This window comes from Crinia signifera, chromosome 5, assembly GCF_055691185.1.
Source record: "Crinia signifera chromosome 5, ASM5569118v1, whole genome shotgun sequence".
Classification (NCBI taxonomy): domain Eukaryota; kingdom Metazoa; phylum Chordata; class Amphibia; order Anura; family Myobatrachidae; genus Crinia; species Crinia signifera.
In genome coordinates, this window is record NC_139221.1 from 132,187,439 (window position 1) to 132,205,210 (window position 17,772).

General features: G+C 43.2%; 1 protein-coding gene across 1 annotated transcript in view; it reads left to right on the forward strand.

Annotated features, from left to right (window-relative positions):
- The window catches only part of PIGN (phosphatidylinositol glycan anchor biosynthesis class N), a 369,004-nt gene extending 351,575 nt beyond the window's left edge, over window positions 1–17,429 (forward strand). The window contains exon 30 of the mRNA XM_083188060.1: window positions 16,831–17,429. Coding sequence (XP_083044186.1) covers window positions 16,831–16,954 — 124 coding nt within the window. The 3' untranslated portion in view covers window positions 16,955–17,429. The remainder of the gene's footprint in view (window positions 1–16,830) is intronic.
- The last annotated feature ends 343 nt before the right edge of the window (window positions 17,430–17,772 follow it).

A 17,772-nucleotide genomic window follows, 5' to 3' on the forward strand; every position in this document is an offset into this window, starting at 1 on the left:
GCTGGTGATTGGCTGGACATTTATCTCTATTTATCACCCTTGCATTTATCTATTGTTAATCTGTCCATCTGCCCCACTATTTAAAAAACCGTACCACAGATTTCTTTTCACTCCCAAAGAGGGTGGACACTGAAATCCACAATAAGTGCAGCCTGCGAGATGCAGTTGAAAGCCCCAAGTACTTAACACAGGTGCTACAAGTACTGTAGGTTATTAAGTCTGACCCAAAATGTTAAATATGTCTCTTTAGAGAACAGCTAAAAATACAATTATTTTTTTATATTTGTACTGTTATCTGTTAGAAATTATATTCTTATCCCTGAAACACAAGAAAGTGTCTGTTTAATACAAATTTAAAGTACATCAACAAATACAATATACAGTATCAATGAGCAGATAAGAAGGTACTTATGAGTTATCCGGGCGCCCGATTTTTTGATTGTATGCCTTAAGTTAAGGCATACAATCAGATGCGATGCGATGCGATATCGCATCCCATCGCATCGCATGCGACCATCGGATGCGATGATCCGATTTTTCCATAGGAATCAATGTTAAAATGGACTGAGTCCATTTTAACATGGAATTCAATGGGAAAAAGGGGTCCTTTTCATACCCCTACTATCCAAGTGGGCATGGAGTTGGATATAAACCTGTGGCGAGCGTAGCGAGCCACCGAGCCCGAAGCGTGGCGAGCCCCGCGAGGGGACGGTATTCTATGTCCCCTCGCGGGGCTCGCTACGCTCGCCACGCTTCGGGCTCGGTGGCTCGCTACGCTCGCCACAGGTTTATATCCAACTCCATGCCCACTTGGATAGTAGGGGTATGAAAAGGACCCCTTTTTCCCATTGAATTCCATGTTAAAATGGACTCAGTCCATTTTAACATTGATTCCTATGGAAAAATCGGGTCATCGCATCGCATCCGATGGTCGCATGCGATGCGATGCGATGTGCCCGATCCGACCCGATTTAGAAATCGGGCGCCCGGATAACTCATATGTACCGATAAGAAATATATATATATATATATATATATATATCCACAACCAGTTATATTGCACTCACAGTTCATCCAGTTTATGTCATGGGGTGCTCCATTCTCCCAAAGAAAAACTTCCGTGGTACAAAATCCAAGCAAAGCAATCCAGAGCACTCACCACTTTTTGTAAATTCAAAGGTTCTTTATTTTTCCATCAGTGCCAATGCCGACGTTTCGGACCTATGGAGGCCCTTACTCATGGCTCTGCTTACACTTCCTGCAACATGCTGTTTGTTGCAGGAAGTGTAAGCAGAGCCATGAGTAAGGGCCTCCATAGGTCCGAAACGTCGGCATTGGCACTGATGGAAAAATAAAGAACCTTTGAATTTACAAAAAGTGGTGAGTGCTCTGGATTGCTTTGCTTATATATATATATATATATATATATATATATCTTTATTTCTATATACAAAGGATACAGGACCCGGGACTCCAAGCTACTTATACAACAACCTAGGTGCCTTCCAAGGTAGGGATTCGTACAGACTGTCAGTACCAGAGTTCTCAGGGTTTGCACAGTAAATAAAGGACAGCAGACCACCACAGCTGCGTTCTAACGTTTTGGCAATTTAATGCCTTTTTCAAAGACAAAGAACCATAAAGACATACTCACTTAAATAGCAGACAGATCACCGTGCTCCGTCCCCTCCTTCTGGCCAGTCCCTCAGCGGCGCCGGTGGGTGATGTCATCCCGCTCAAACAGACAAGTTTGTCAGGCTTGTTGCTAGGGCAACCACAGGTGTCCTGGCACGTCCTGGTGTTAAGCATTCTGTTTAGTGTGTACGTCACTCCGTCCATGCATACCTGCCGGTTACTGTGCCGAGATCACTGGGGACGCACTGAAAACATAAAACATCATGTGTTCAACCAAATATGCAAATATATACAAATGTGCAAATACATAGGACCATCATGAATAAAAATATATACCATAAGCCTGCATGTAAAAAATTTAATCATAGAAAAACAAGATGTGGCTAAACTGTATAAATGCGATCCTGTAGAGAAAAAGACAACATCATATGCAGCAAGCGAAGATATTAAACCATCTGCAAAGAAATCTATACATGATTATTAGATGCATGACTGCACATATACCACAATAGATGAATGTTCTGTTAATCAAGTAACTTATAAAAAGCAATTCAGGGAAAGGTACTCATTAAGACCTAATGGATGTATTGAATTTAACGTAAAGATCCATTTGGCTTCTAACTGAAGCAATTTAGTGCCCCTGTCTCCGCCTCTAACGTTTACTGCAACCTGATCAATCATTTTATATTTTAAGGTCGGAAGAGGGTGACCGAAATCAGAGAAATGCCAGGCCACTGGCTGATCTGACACAGTCCCTTCCAAGGCTGCTTTAATTGAGGAGCGGTGAGCCGCCATCCTCTCCTTGAAGGTCCGAGAAGTCTTTCCTACATAAATTAGGCCACACACGGACATCATATGATGTACACAACAAATCTGCTGGAACAAGTGAAGATCTGTCGGATCCTGTACCTTTTGCCTGAATGTGGATGAACAAATGTGTCAACCGTTTCCAAAAAAACACAGGTTACACAACCTGTGCACCTGTAGTTTCCTGGCTTTCTGGATAGGAAGTGCTGCGAGCATTTTTTGCCTAAATTAGTTACATCGGTTTTGACGATTTTGTCACAGATGTTTGGGCCCCTTCTGTAACAAGTCATAAGGTGCATGTTTCGAAGTGCTGGTAATTCAGGGTCCTGGTTGATCACGTGCCATGATTTTTTCACAGTCCCTATCATTGTGGGGCTTCCTGTGGAGAAGGTGCTAATGTATGGCATCATATTGGTCTTGATCTTGGTACCAGTGCCTCTTAAAGTTTGCTCACGGGGAGTCTGCAAAGCCTTCTCTTTGGCTGCTTTGAGATATATTAAGTCATAACCCCTACGTTCGAATTTATCGACCATCTCGTCCATTTGTAGATTGGCAGTTTCATGCTGCATATCCTCCTTACCCTCAATAATTGGGAGTAGGGCAAACCCTTTTTGGATGCAGGGGGATGGAAACTTCTGGCATCCGAATGGGTGTTTCGATCTGTTTCCTTGTGAAATAGAGAGGTGGATAGAGTGGTCCCTTGTCACTCAATCCGCACATCCAGATAATTGATCGCTTCGGAGTCAATGACCGATGTAAATTTAATGTTATCATCGCCCGCATTAGCATTAGTGAGCATCTCTTCCAATGCTTCCCGGGTGCTTGTCCATATCAGCAGGATGTCATCTACTGTATGTATTTTACATAAAATGCAATAGCATCATTTGATGATGACTGTGATAATATTAGGCGATCTTCCATCTCGAACATAAATGCATTCGCATACGTTGGGGCTATGCAAGAACCCATTGCACAGCCCCGACGTTGCAGGTAGTAGGATCCGTCAAAATAAAAGTAATTTTGTGTCAATGACAACTCAAGGAGACCCAGGTAAAATTCAACTTTAGGACCCACATACAATTGACTAGTAGAAATCAGGGACCTGGTGGCTTGTATCCCACTGCAGTGAGGGATGTTTGTGTACAAATTTACTATATCTAGCGAGCAGAATAGAAAATTCTCCGGAAGATCCTGTAATGTTTGTAATCTGCAGATCAGGTCCGTGGTGTCCTTTAGGACTGATTTTTGGGATTGGACCACTGGCTGGAGATATGCATCCAGATACTGCGAGATGACATAATATAAAGATCCCCTCGCCGAAATAATGGGACAGCCTGGTGGATTTGTTGGATTCTTATGCAACTTCGGGATGGTATACAGAAGTGGAATCACTGGGAATTTGGTTGTCAAGGCCTCCACACATTTGTTAGTTATGATGCCTTGCATTTTCGCCGTTGAGATAACTTTATCTAATTCACTCTTGAATCATTTAGTGGGATCCCCCAGGAGTTTCTCATAGGTCTCTACATCATTGAGCTGCTTGTAGACATCCATTTTGTATTTCTCCACATCCATTATCACAATTGCTCCCCCCTTGTCTGCTGCCCTTATTACGATATCATGGTATGTGCTCAATTTTTTTTAAAGCAGACAGTTCGTTTTTATTCAGGTTGTTGCGGGCAAAGTTCTTTGATGTGACAAGGTTAAGGTTAGTCTGGTCCAACACCTGTGTAAGACACTTGATGCTTGGATTCACTGAATGTGGGTCAAACTTGGAGGGGGCTTTAATCGGTAGCTGATTCGTTGCCCTATCAGCACTAGACAAATCATTGTCCTTGTCAAAGAATTTTTTCAGGTGCAGGCTACAAGCAAACTTGAAATTTTCAACTTTATTGGTAAAACTGTCATGATGGGAAGTCGGAACAAAGGATAGTCTATTATTTAAAACAGAAAGTTCATCTGCTGATAGAGTCCGGGATGATAAGTTAAAAACGACTTCTTCCCCTTCTTTGAATAGTTTTTTCCAGATTCTTTGCCACTGGCCTCTTCGACGAGTGAAATTCCTATGGCCTCTAACTGTGCCCTGGTATTCACCCCTAAAGGGGGTTTCTTTTGAGATGTGCCTCTTGAAGTACTCACTTGATCTAAGTCACTCTGGCCCTTATTCTGATCGGTGCGGATTTCTCCGCATGCGGTCGTACCGCCGATGTTTTTGGACTGCGCATGTGCAGAGGTCACTCTGCGCATGTGCAAGCGGTTTCACCGCACGTATTCTTTATACGCCGCACAGGGGGCGGAGAGGGCCGTGTAGGGCTACTTAGCCTCATTACCCTATGCATACGCCCCGCGTTTCATGGGCGTTCCCATGCAAACGCGGGGCGTATGCATGGTAATGAAGACGTGACGCTTGTGTAGGGGGCGGGCATCTGACATCACCGGATGTCAGCTGCCCGCCCCCATACATGATTTCATACGGACAAGTGTCCGTGTGGTCTAGGGTGGTTGGAGCTGGTGGAGCGTGCGGCCCTGCATTCGATGTTCGGCGACCATCGAATGCAGGGGCTGCTCCCAAGATGGAGGAGGCGTATCCCCGTCCACTTTCATGCGGACCGCCACATATCCGCGTACGGACGGAGGTGGCGATCCGTATGGAAGGCGGGGATTCGCCTGCACGGTCCTGGCCGCATATTCTGATCGGGCCGCACCGATCAGAATAAGGGCCTCTGTGAGGAGTTGCCAGTGCTTGATGTATCGCGTCCCTTGTTCCATCTACCCCTCTGCTGGTAACGCCGACGGCCTCTCTGTCCAGACTGCCTGCTTGTCTGTGTATTGGCCCATTCACAGACCCTATTTTCCATGTAGTCATGTTATATATATATATATAAAAGATATTTATGTGGCATAGCTAGGTAATTTTTCTGTGCAGTTTAGAATGAAAACATAATAGAACCTATTTCCAACTTTGTTGTTTGGTCATTTACTATAGTAGTTTTATTCATATGTGTTTGAGTAAATTAAGTTTCAGAACCTTCTTTGGGAATGTTAAAATGAGAAAATGCTATTCTACTATACTAAGGTTCTACTATACTAATCTGAATTTAAATAGTTCTTATATTACAACATTATTATTATTATTATATTATTTATTTTTACCAGTTAGTTGTATAATCTTTAGTATTGATTAAAATATTCAGTTGTCAAAAAGGTGGTTCAATTTCAGGTACAGTAGGTGGTTGGAAGATTGTTTTCAAGATTGTTTTTAATTCATTAGATTTTTCTCTTTACAGCCATAGCCTCATCATTGTGCTGTTAATTACTTCTCCATTGAGTACCAAGTAAAGTTAATTTCCATGTGTATAATAACCTATATAGAAAGGTTAATCTGTGTTCCAGTAAAATAAATAATCCAATTACTTTAATGTTATGCAGTGCCCTTTTACTACCATGGTGGTGTGCCTAACTATGTTGGTGCCTCAGGCATTAACTGAAATGGTGCCGTATAAGAACACACACAAACTATTAAATACCGATTGAGTACAAGTATAGCCCACTTCAAAAATCATATAGCTACCCTTAATAATTATTAGGAATCACTTAATTCTCTACGGTTTGCTACATTCCATTTTAGTAATACAAATACTATAATCTAAGTTTTTAATATTCTTTTAAATGATCCAGCCGATCACTTCAGAAGTCTTGAAATTAGATCATTCTACTCATAAATACATTTTTTAGTTTATATTTACTAAGAATTTGGTAGATCTAAGTATATAGAAAATGATAAGCACATGATTCAATGAGAAGTTGTAATAATTAATAATGTAATAATTCTTCATATGCTTATGTAAAATGTATAGTAATTGGAACATCAATTTAAGTAAATTATAATATCTACAGTAAATAGCATGACCTCTCAACATTTCATCCTTGTTGTGATGTACATGCTCCGAGCAGCTGCAGCAGCATCTTACAGGAATCAGGGGTCATGCGACCACTTCCGGGTCAGACCCCCGCTCCTCCAGCTTCTCTATAATCCCTACCCCTATCCTTACCTCTAGTGCCTAACCCTAATGTCGACACTCTGACAATGCTAAAATGTTGTCTGTGGACATGATAACCATTCACATTAGGAATTTTGACTATACCCTGCTGAAAATCACTTTGATTTTTAATGTCAAAATGTGAGAACTATCTATATCTTTGCTTTGTATATTGATAATTGCATTTTTCTCATTTAAGCATTACCAATGAATGTTCTTAAATCGTAATACTGTCTAGCTCATATGAAAAAAAAGGACCAATTTAATATTCTTGCTCATCGTTATTACATGCCCTTTTTCACAAGGGAAATTACATATTATGTATGTATTAACAGGCAGACAGACAAATGAACCAAACTAGTTATGCCCACTGAATAAAATTGCTGTTGTTATAAATGTTTGCATGTGCCTTTACTCATTTTTTATTTTTACCAGTATTGCTTTTAGAAAAGAAACGTTTTGTGTAGAACAACTTCTAGATTACCAGGTGTCCTTCATTGTAATAGATTGGGAAAGCGAGCTGTTTTGGCAATTTTATTTTGATTAGCCTTTGACCTGTCTCAATATGTGCATCGTAGTAGAATCGTCGTATAACTATAAAACCTTTATATCACATTTACTGTACCGCACAGCATTGACCTCTCATTTCCCTCAATAGTTTTGGTTTTAGATGTCAAACATTCCAACAGAAGATTATTAACTCCCTATGAAAGCAAGGGTAGGCTATAATTGTGTGTGGCCATAAAGTGTAACTTATATTAGTGACCTTTTGCGTGGCTCCATGCCTGGAGATTGCTTCCTAACAAGCTAGTCTTCTATTTTAAAGGAGAGTTGTAGCACAATTAACAATATTTATGTCAGTGGTGATATCTCATAAAGAGCTTTATGAATTGGAGAAAGCTTTTTAAGTGTTTGTTGATCCTTTTTCTGAAACTGGCACCAACCCCCTTCTGTGTTTTCTTGTATGAAAAAGCATCAAATTATTTATTTAATAATAATATACAGTCTCAGTTTGAGATGGTTGCATAATATATTGGAATGCATTCTATCCTATTGCATGGAATTTGCAGATAGAGCTTTTATCCATTATGTGGTATGGCCAGTTGCTATACAAGTGAGCTGTGTATGTTAAATGTAATTAGCTCATTAGCCCAATGCCTGTACAATTTGCAGTTAAAGGAAATACCTTTTCTCCACTTAGAGTATACCAGAAGCCAGAACTTTGCTGTTCTATGCTCAACTTCATATACAATGAACTGTAGAGGGTTATTTATGAAGCTAACATGTGTCATGCCCAGGGCTGTGAGGCACGTGCCTATGGGCGGCACCTGCTGGGGGCGGCACAGAATCCCCCTTTCTTGCAGGGGGGTTCTGCGAATAGCGGGAGGGGGGGGGGGCGTGAATCACGGGAGGGGGGCATGGGAGGGTCCGCTAATCGTGGGAGGGGGTGTCACGGGAGGTCTGCAAAATGCTGAGCAGCTGCTGCTACATATTCCAGCAGCACTGTGGAAGTGACCGGAGCAGCGACATCTCCAGCACTGGGGAGGAGAAGAAAAGGCATCTCTTCCAGAACTGTGACTGTGACTGCTATACATAAGCAGGTACGGGGGAGGGGGGGTGGCACAATGTTGTGCATATGGGCGGCCTGTTACTTAAATCAGTCCCTGGTCATGCCCACAATTAAAACTGTGACATCTGAAACAATAAACCATCTAGAAACGTGGGTTTGTATTAAGGAATATGTACATCTGGTTTCTGGATTTGAATAAAATAATATGGGCTAGACACGTAACTGCACAGGTGTGATGCTGAGCTACACTCAACTACGCAAGTTTATATTTGATAAAATATATGAAGCCCCAATGTCACCTTGCTTAATGAATTGTGCTGAAGCTCAAACTATGTCCTTCAAAGACAAACTATGGTAAAAGTAAAGTAAAACAAATTTAGGACACAAATGGGCAACTAAGACCTTAGTTATAGTTTTGTGTATTCCAGCATTGTAGCTTGCTTCAGTCACATCTGCATTGAACACAAGGTCTCTGTGTGCCGTGATGCAAGCAATTAGAAATGTATCACACGTCTGTATTGACGAAGCATAGGATGGTTTCTCAATGCATATAAACATCCATTTGTTTTAAAGGGCTTAATAAAGAAGGGGAGAAAGACTACTGTTTATTGACTTATCAACACTCCCAAGAGAGGCAACCAGTCCGTTACAAATTTTAATAATAAAACAGCTGGGGTACTAGTTCTGTATACAAATAATAATAGCGGAACAGCCATAGGGCCATTTTTAACTCTTGGAAGTTTAATGTAATTACAGGGGGTTTTACGCTTTATACATAAATATGTAATTTCTTGTTCCCTCCAATAGAGTATTGTGCATATGTAATTGCATTCGTACGTTCTATTTATATATTTAAAAACAAAAAACATGTGAGCCAATAATCACAAATATTAAAGTAATATAAACAAAAAATTATATTTTAACATAATGATTTGTATAATAATTAAGGTGCATACACCCTGTGATTTGGCTATGTTTGATTTTGACTTTGGCTGATTTTAACTACACTAGAAATAGACTGTACACTTGCTAGTGAAAATTGAGCTTGTTATTTTAACCCCGCAGTGGTGAGCATCACAAGCTGTATACATATGTACGATATGTACTACGGTTTCTACCGATATGGAGTATTTATACTACCGATATATAAGTGATTTAACGGAATCAAAAGTCTTTACTGCATCTAGAGAAATAATGGTTGAGGAGGACTTATCTCCATTGGAGGCCTGAAAATCGGTGAAGTGTTGTCTAATAAGTGGTTTGTCCATGCATAAATCCCATCTGGTCTGGGTGGCCTATGCTAGTCATTATCTATTTTGACCTTGGAGACCATTGATTTTAGACAGAACATTAGCATTAATAGGAATCTGCGATATAGGGCAGTAAGAGTCGGGCAGTCTAGGATCTTTATGCTGTACTCTTTTTAAAGCTTCAGACATGGAGGATGGAACACCCTTTCAGCATGTTATTTGTTACAGACATTAAGAAGGTGAGGGTCAGGTACCAAAGCATGTTTTTTTAAACATTTAATTTGAATACTATCAAGCCCTGAAGCCTTGCCCCTGAAAAGAATCCAATGTTACTTCCTCCACCGAGAAGGGGGCATCTAACATATTCGCATTCTCACAAAATATATGGGGAAATTTAATAAGATGGGAGTTCTATTGAAGATGGAAGATGGAATGTTGCTATGGGCAAACAATCTGAATTTATCTGTTATCTCTTAGAATGTGCTAAATAAACAGGAAGTAGAATCTTATTGGTTGTCTATAGCAACATCAAATCTTCAATAGAACTCCCATCTTAGTAAATTTGCCCCATCGAGGGCAGACCAATAGCTTCAACATACAATATGACACCAGCTCAGTCACTGAACACTGATTTAAAAAATAACACCTCAGGAATATTATGACTATTGTACATTACTGATCTGCTGTTATATATAATCTTGGCCACCGTACTTAGCAGATAATAAAAAAAAAAAAAACAGAATGGTCAGATAACTACCCGTCCTGTCTGTTTGCAGGTAGTGAGAATGGGAAGAAAATACCAACCTATGACTGGCTTTATTCTGTAATTATGTCATTCATGCTGCCTTTGGGGATAACGACTGGAGGCTGGAGGACTCCAGATCATCCGTTAAATATGCCCTTTCAAAATTATCACAAGTAGTCTCTAGTTCTGTCACTTTCCTATGAAACAATATGAGTTAAGCTACCCTCTTTATTGAAGGAATCCCATGTTGTCATCACTGAAGCTGATGCCAATGATCTACGACAGTGGTTCCCAACCTGGGGTACTCTGCAGACCAGTTGGGGGAACTTGAAAATAATATTGGTAATGGCGGACGATGAAAAGGTCTTTTGATGGCTGAAGAGGACCCATTGCCATAGAGACAAACAATGTTGTATCATATGCCAGACCAGCAATCCACTGGGAGCTTCCCATGCTGCCTTTAGACATCAGCAGTCATCTGCCCAGCACTGACAAAGGTGGAGGAAACATTGGCATTAATCCTACTGGTGTTGGCGGGAATCCTGGAGATAATACACAACCAGTGTCTAGACACAGAAGGGCATGATTCCTTGCTGTATACTACTCCTCCGCTCCTCCTTAATATAAGGACATGCATAAGGATCCGCATACCGCTAAGTACTATCCATATTTCAAAATGAGAGGAGGGGGTACTTATCAATGAAAAGCCTAATCAAGGGGTACGGGAGAGAAAAAAGGTTGGGAACCACTGATCTACGAGCTGGGGCATACTGATCCAACCAGGCAGCATCCATAAGTAAATTTCACATTCAGCCAGATTACTATTAGAATTACATTTGTTTATCTGTGAAATGTGAATAGACTTTATAGGGTAAGTATTTTTTCACAGGAAATAATATAATTTTATATGTATGGCCATTTGCACTATAAAAGTTATGCAGACTGCTTGTAAATTGACTATACGTTCACACATGAAGCTTATTATTACAGTACATCCTATCTCTGAAAGCCAAATCGGTTTTGCTTGCTTTTGTTCACCTGCCGGTAGTGGGGTGGGAGCGGGGTTGCCTAATGGCTCCTTAGACCTCTCAACCAGAATCTGAAGTAAATTAAACTCTTACTATTCTGAAATACCAATCTGTTCGATTTACTTCAGACTCCTCAGATTATTTGCTGAGAGATCATATAAGTAGTGTAGCTATAAATCCGCACCACCACCACCACAGTAAACAGTTTGGCACTCCCCCGGTATCCGTTCCTTGTAGGGGATCCCCCCTCCATCCTGCCACCAGTCTGTCAGAGGATCGCCCCCCCTCTGTTCCACCTCCGTCCACTGCTGCAGCTAGGGTCCTGTCACATTTGCTGGCAATGAAAATGTCCATCCCAAAATGTCCACTGCCTCATAGAAGACAGTTACTAAAGATGCTAAAGGAGTTGGCAGCCATTTTGGAAGGGGCATTTTCATTGCAGGCAGGCACAACGGTTACCCAGTGTCAGGGCCATTGAAACGGAGGCGGAACTAAGGGGGACTCCACTGAATCCCCTGACAATGAGTAAGTACCTGGCACCGCAGGGAGAGGGTATAATATAATGGGGGGAAAGTGTGTGCGTCTTTTGGAGGAAATACCAGTCAGCCAGCTGCCCTGTGCCGTGCACCTGCTCCGGGCCCCCCCCCCCCTGTTACCTCCCCCCCTCCTACCTGGGCAAGGCAGGGAAGTTATCCAGCTGGGCAGCAGGGTCAGGTCAGCAGCGGGTCCCTGCGGTGTATGTGATATGAGTGGGGGGGTTCCGGACAGGGTCCCGACAGTCGGATCCTGACAGTCATTTACCCGACACACGGGCCACCTACGGCCATTCTCCCTCGTGAGAGCCCCATAGAAGGAGAATAGAATAGGTGGCGAACATAGCGAGCCACCATGCCCGCAGCGTGGAAAAGAAGCGAGCCCGCAAGGGGCTTTGTTGCACTCACCATGCTGTCTGGGTCCAGCCAGTCGGGATCCCGATGTCAGGATAATGACTGTCGGGATCCCGACTGTCTGAATTCTATACCACACCCCTGCAGGGACCCCGCCGCTGATATCACATACACCGCAGGGACCCGCTGCCAACCTGCCCCACCCCCCAGTAAAGGTAACAAACCTCCCCCTGCCGCCGCCCATGCCCCCGTGTCCTCATGCCTTACCCTTTCTCTGCTTCCGTAGCAGGGACCTGGCTCCCCTCTTGGCTTCTGCTGCAGCCCTGCTATGAAAACGGACCATCACAAAATGTCCACCCCCATACAGCAGACAGTTTTAGAGAACAGCAGCAGAAGCCGGGGAGCTGGGTCCCTGCTACGAAAGCAGAGGTGGGGTAACGCATTGCGGTGCAGGGGGGGGGTTGTTACCTTTACTGGGGGGGGGGGGGCAATTTTGATAGCTGGTCCCGTAATGCTGCAGCACAGATGTGGCAGCAGCATTACGATAGCCCTGCAGGCCCCTGGCGTCCACACTTACACAGCGCCTCCTCACTACTGCGGGCCTGCGGGGCTATTGTTCCGCCACTGCCCAGGTAAGAGGGGGTAATTATAGGATGTCTCAGTGGAGCGGGGAGAGAGGATGCCTGGGGGGAGAGAGGCTGCCTGCCAGCACTGACCCTGCTGCCCGGATCCCTTCCCTGCGCTGGCTGACCCTGTTGCCCGGATCCCTTCCCTGGCTGACACTGCTGCCCAGATCCCCTCCTTGCGCTGGCTGACCCTGCTGCCTGGATCCCTTCAGAATATTCAGAATAGTTTTTTCCTGTTTTCCTTCTCTAAAAACTAGGTGCGTCTTATGGTCAGGTGCATCTTGTGGAGCGAAAAATACGGTATATAATTCTGTGGCGTCATCACTTGCACAGTGTGTTTATGTTGTGTATCTGATTTCTCTATTCCATTATATAACCTTTGTCTGGTACAGTGACGTGCGGTGAGGTCAGTCACTGGTGAGGCTCTGCATTTTTCAAATGGGAACGAGTCCCACTGCCTTCCAAGGTATGAAACAGTACATGGCCAGTGCAAGGGATAGGGTAATACTGTCTAACACTGGCAGTGCAATTGCCCTGTGAATGCAGTATATAGCAGTGCAATGGTTATGCACCCTGGCAGTGTTGAGTGCAAGGGTTAATGCACTAATATCCCTCCCTGGCAGTTCAAGGGATAGGACCCCCCCTTACCAGGGACTATGTAAAAACCGGACACGGACTACACTCCGGACCGCCGGACAGGACATCAAAATCTGCAGTCCGGAGCTTGTAGGGTCCGGTCCGGGGGGTGTCCTGTCTGGGGGGGTGTCTTGTCCGGGGGGTCCCTGTTATAGCTATCACCAGGGACATGGGGGAGGGGAGATTACAGCCTCCCCGTGTGGTCCGGACCGTCCGGTTTTTGCTACATGCCCGGACCATACAGGGAGGCTTTATTCTCCCCCTCCTCCTCTACCTGGTGACAGGTGTCACAGGCAGCCCCCCGGACAGGACACCCCCGGACAGGACAAGTACCTTCTGATTCACTCCTTCTGGCAAATTCCTTCTCAAATGGACAAAACCATGTGCACTGCAGGTGGGGCAGATGTTACTTGTGCATACATTGTGTAAAATTGTCAGCAGCACCGCTGTACTTACAGGCAGGACGGTCAGTCAAGAGGTCACTTGATAGCAGCTTTGGTTGAAATTCCCGCGACTACAGCAGGGAGCAGCACGGGACACGCCCACTCTGTGTCTACACGAGTCTACAGCCTCTCAAAATGTCCGGGACTGTGCGGGGCAAGGAATTGTGGGAGATGTAGTCCCAGAATAGGAAACTGTGAGCTCAGCGTGTACAGAAGTAGCGGTGCTGACGCTGATAGATTATAGAAGGACACTCACTGTATATTCCTGCACCCTACTACTTCACTGCAGTCTGCTCAAAGTGACACCCTGCAGTGCACATACCATTGGGCGCCGCTGGCAGCCTAGCACTGCACTGCGGTGCTGTCCGTGTGACAGCTGTCAAAAGAGCAGTGCCTGTAGTAATGCTGGCTGTCCTCTGCTCCCCCAGTGTCAGCGCCTCTCTAATATTTGGGGCGGGGAGGCGGCTGCCTCCTTTCCCCCCGATGTCCCCGTGCAGAGACCTGCAAAATAAATTTAGCAGGGACACTATTGGCTCCCGAGCGACTTAAGCAGGGATGCATATGTAATGAGCGGCGTGACACTCTGACGGCTCTGGGGGGCAGGGTGTCTGCCATTCTGACAGCAGAGCAGATCAGTCTGTCAGTGTGTGACAGACTGATCCGCTGTCCAATCACAACTGTCACAGTGACAGGGGCGTGCTTTGATGTTGGCTGAAGGCACAGTCCCTGTCACTGAGGCAGAGGAGTTGGTGCCGCTTTCACATTGTTTTCTAATGGGCTTTTCAGCCTCTTTTTGTGCCCGTCCTAAGCCCCGCCCCCCACGGCTGTCAGATTTCAATTATCAGCGGGAGGCATGGCTGCCATTGCCTCCCAGACTCCTACACAGCGTCTCATCACATAAATGATTAAAAAAATACCAATAAGATATTTATTGCACTGTATATGTGTTTTAAATATGTTTGTATTTTGTTTTAATCATCTATGACAGGGGAGGCACTGCCTCCCCTGACTGCATGTCCCTGGTCTGGTATGTTGTTACTGTCTTCCCTTGTCTCTTTGCTCTGCTCCTGTCCACCCCTAGCTTGTCCTACTTTAGTTCAGAAGTTTCTATCTGCTTGTTATAGACAAATGTGTGCTGAAATTTGTAATCATTTGCATAATTGGTATTAGTTTTTTTTGCCCTTCCTGATTCAGTTTTGTCCAGTATTCTTTATTATGCCTGTGTTCTGTTTATGTTTTCATTGACTCCTGACATTAAGCGCAGTCTGGCTGAGAAGCTTTTCTAGTTTTGACCCTGTTGTGTACTTTATGACTGCCCACTGTGGGCTCCTGAGCCTAATATATCTGACTATACTATTATTGTGACTTATCCTTGTTTGCTATATCTGTACACTAGTCATAGTGCTTCTCTCATAATCTCCGTCTTGTGCCTTTACCTAAATTGTTACCGTAGGATTTTTTCTCCATCCATCAATGATTAGTAATCCCCTGCTGATAATTACAGAGATTTATTCTGACAATACTGTACAGTACCAGCCAGTTGTGATGCCAGTAGAGCTTATGTTAGATACCAAAAAATAACATCTTTCAAAATTAATAAAATGAAACCTCTTCATTTAATTTATCCAAATCATTGTAACATGACATGCAGGTCTTAACAATTATTAATATAATTCTACTTTATAATTTTTTGAACTAATTAATAAATAAAATATAAACACATTGTTTTCCAGCCTTCCTTTTTTCATTTGGTTAATTAAATATAAATGTAAGCTTTTAAGAAATGATCTCTGTCCTGGCCTCTTTGTAGTAATTGTAGCAGCCGACTTGTTTGACCTGCTGGGTCACACAGCTGGCCAATGGTGTTGCAGGTAAGGCAAATAGGAAGTGTCTACTTATACCAGACTCCTCCTGCTGCATTACCATACATGTGCATCGCTGCACTCTCCAACCACATCTGTATTAAGCCAATAGTGTAAAGTTCATTTTTAATTGAAACGTACATTTAGGCATACTCCGAATTAAACAATTTAATGGTTGTATATCTGTAACCATATTTAATTGAATTAGTACCTAATATGTTTTTACCTATGATTTTTGCAGCATCAAAGCTGATTGTTTGCTAAGGGAAACTGTCCACTGGTCCAGTCCTTTACTATTTTCAACGCTTGATGCATCAATCCCATGGTCATTCGAAGTGACCACCCTACAAATGTTTAAAAATGACTAAACATTTAGAAAGTCCAAAGTAATTCTAGTAAATAGTGTTTTGCATATAATCAATCTACAGTATCTATCTGTGATATACAGTATAAACAGAGAAATGTATCGCCATCTTTACCCTTGAATGATCCAAGTGAATACGTTTTTCCTGTCAATAAAATAACATTGCATTTATTATTACCTGTTCTGAGTAGGGGCAAGATGTACTAAGCCTTGAAAAGTGATAAAATGGAGAAGTGGAAACCTCCAACCAATCATCTCTAACTGACATTTTTCAAACACAGCCTGTGACATAGCAGTTAGGAGCTGATTGGCTAGTCATTTATCACTCTCCAATTTATCACCTTTCAAGCTTAGTACATCTGGCCTTCTGTGTGATAGTTGCATATCGTCATAAAAATTGTATGAACCACTGCTCATGGGTGGTTATGGAGGCTGTGCTGGTGGTTATGGATTTTGAAACGGAAAAACCAAGTACAAATGAAATCAAGCTGCTCTTACTTCTTGTTATTTATTGTAGTGCATAGATGAGCTACACCCACGTATGACCACACTGTAAATGTTTCTTACTGGCATGTATCAGTGATCAGGGGCACAGAGACATCTGGGGGGCACAGGTACTAAAGGGGGCATGGCCAAACCCATAATGCATGTCCACCCTTCCTCCAGAAAAAAATTACTGGAAAATACTATGCACTGCAAAGAAGGCATACGGTCCTCCCAGCAGCTGGCGCAGGTCCCTCCTGGCCTGGGTCTGGGTAATTAGTACACCCTCCCCCACTCTTGGCACCCCTGTCAGTGATATTCATGTAATACACATAACTTATGTGGGAAACTTTTTAGTGTGTTTAAAACATTTTTTTTTTAAATTTAGTAAAAATTGTAATAGTCTTCTAAAAATGTTGTGTTTACTAAACCATGTTGTTTTCTTTCCTTCCAGCATCAGCCATTATGTAATTGTGATGTCTATGACTATCTTCCTGTTGCTTCTAAGTGGTTTGGTTCAATGCCTTACTACAAAGAAGATAGCGATTTGGAGAAAAAAGAAGCACCATGCCACATGACCATAGATTAAAGACTACTTTCTTCTTTGAAAGTAAATTTTAAAGAAACATTACAGATTGCACTGACAATATGCTTAAAAGCCATTCTTGAGAATTTGCATAAATCTTAAACATGAGCAATGAATCATGTTCTGCAGTTTAACACTTTAGAAAGATAAAGTAAATGTTTAATTGGATACACGAGCTTAAAGTGGTTGTTGTTTATTTGAAAGTACAGTAAATTTAGTCCATAAAAACTCACTATAGCTAGTAACCAGTGATGGCTACTACCTTATATTAGGAACCCACAATTATGCTGCCGCTGCTCCCCACCTCCAGCTGCGGTCTCTGTGCCTGGCTGATGATAGGCACATGTGCAGTACCGACCTCTGGACTGTGCATGCGCTTGCCCCCACCTTCTATGGGCTGCAGTGGCTGTAGCCCATAGAAACCAACGAGGCTGCCTCGAAGCAGTGTCGTAACTTTAAATATAGCGCCCCCCCTGGTAAAATAAAGCCCCCACCCTCCCCCAAACTTGCCTTACCCCGCTGGCACTGCTTGCCGCCATTGGGTGTGTGGCCAGGACCCGCAGCGCAGATCTACTTGTCTGCAGTCCCGGCTGGCTCCTGATAATGACAAAAATAGCTTTCACAAAATGTCCGCCCCCTTACAGCAGACACTATTTGAGGATGCTAAAGGAGCCTCCTCTAGCATTCTCAAAAGTGTCTGCTGTAATGGGGCGGACATTTTGTGAAAGCTATTTTTGCCATTATCAGGAGCCAGCCAGAATGAGATCTTCAAGTAGATCTAGGGGTCTCGGCCACACACCTGGCAGCATC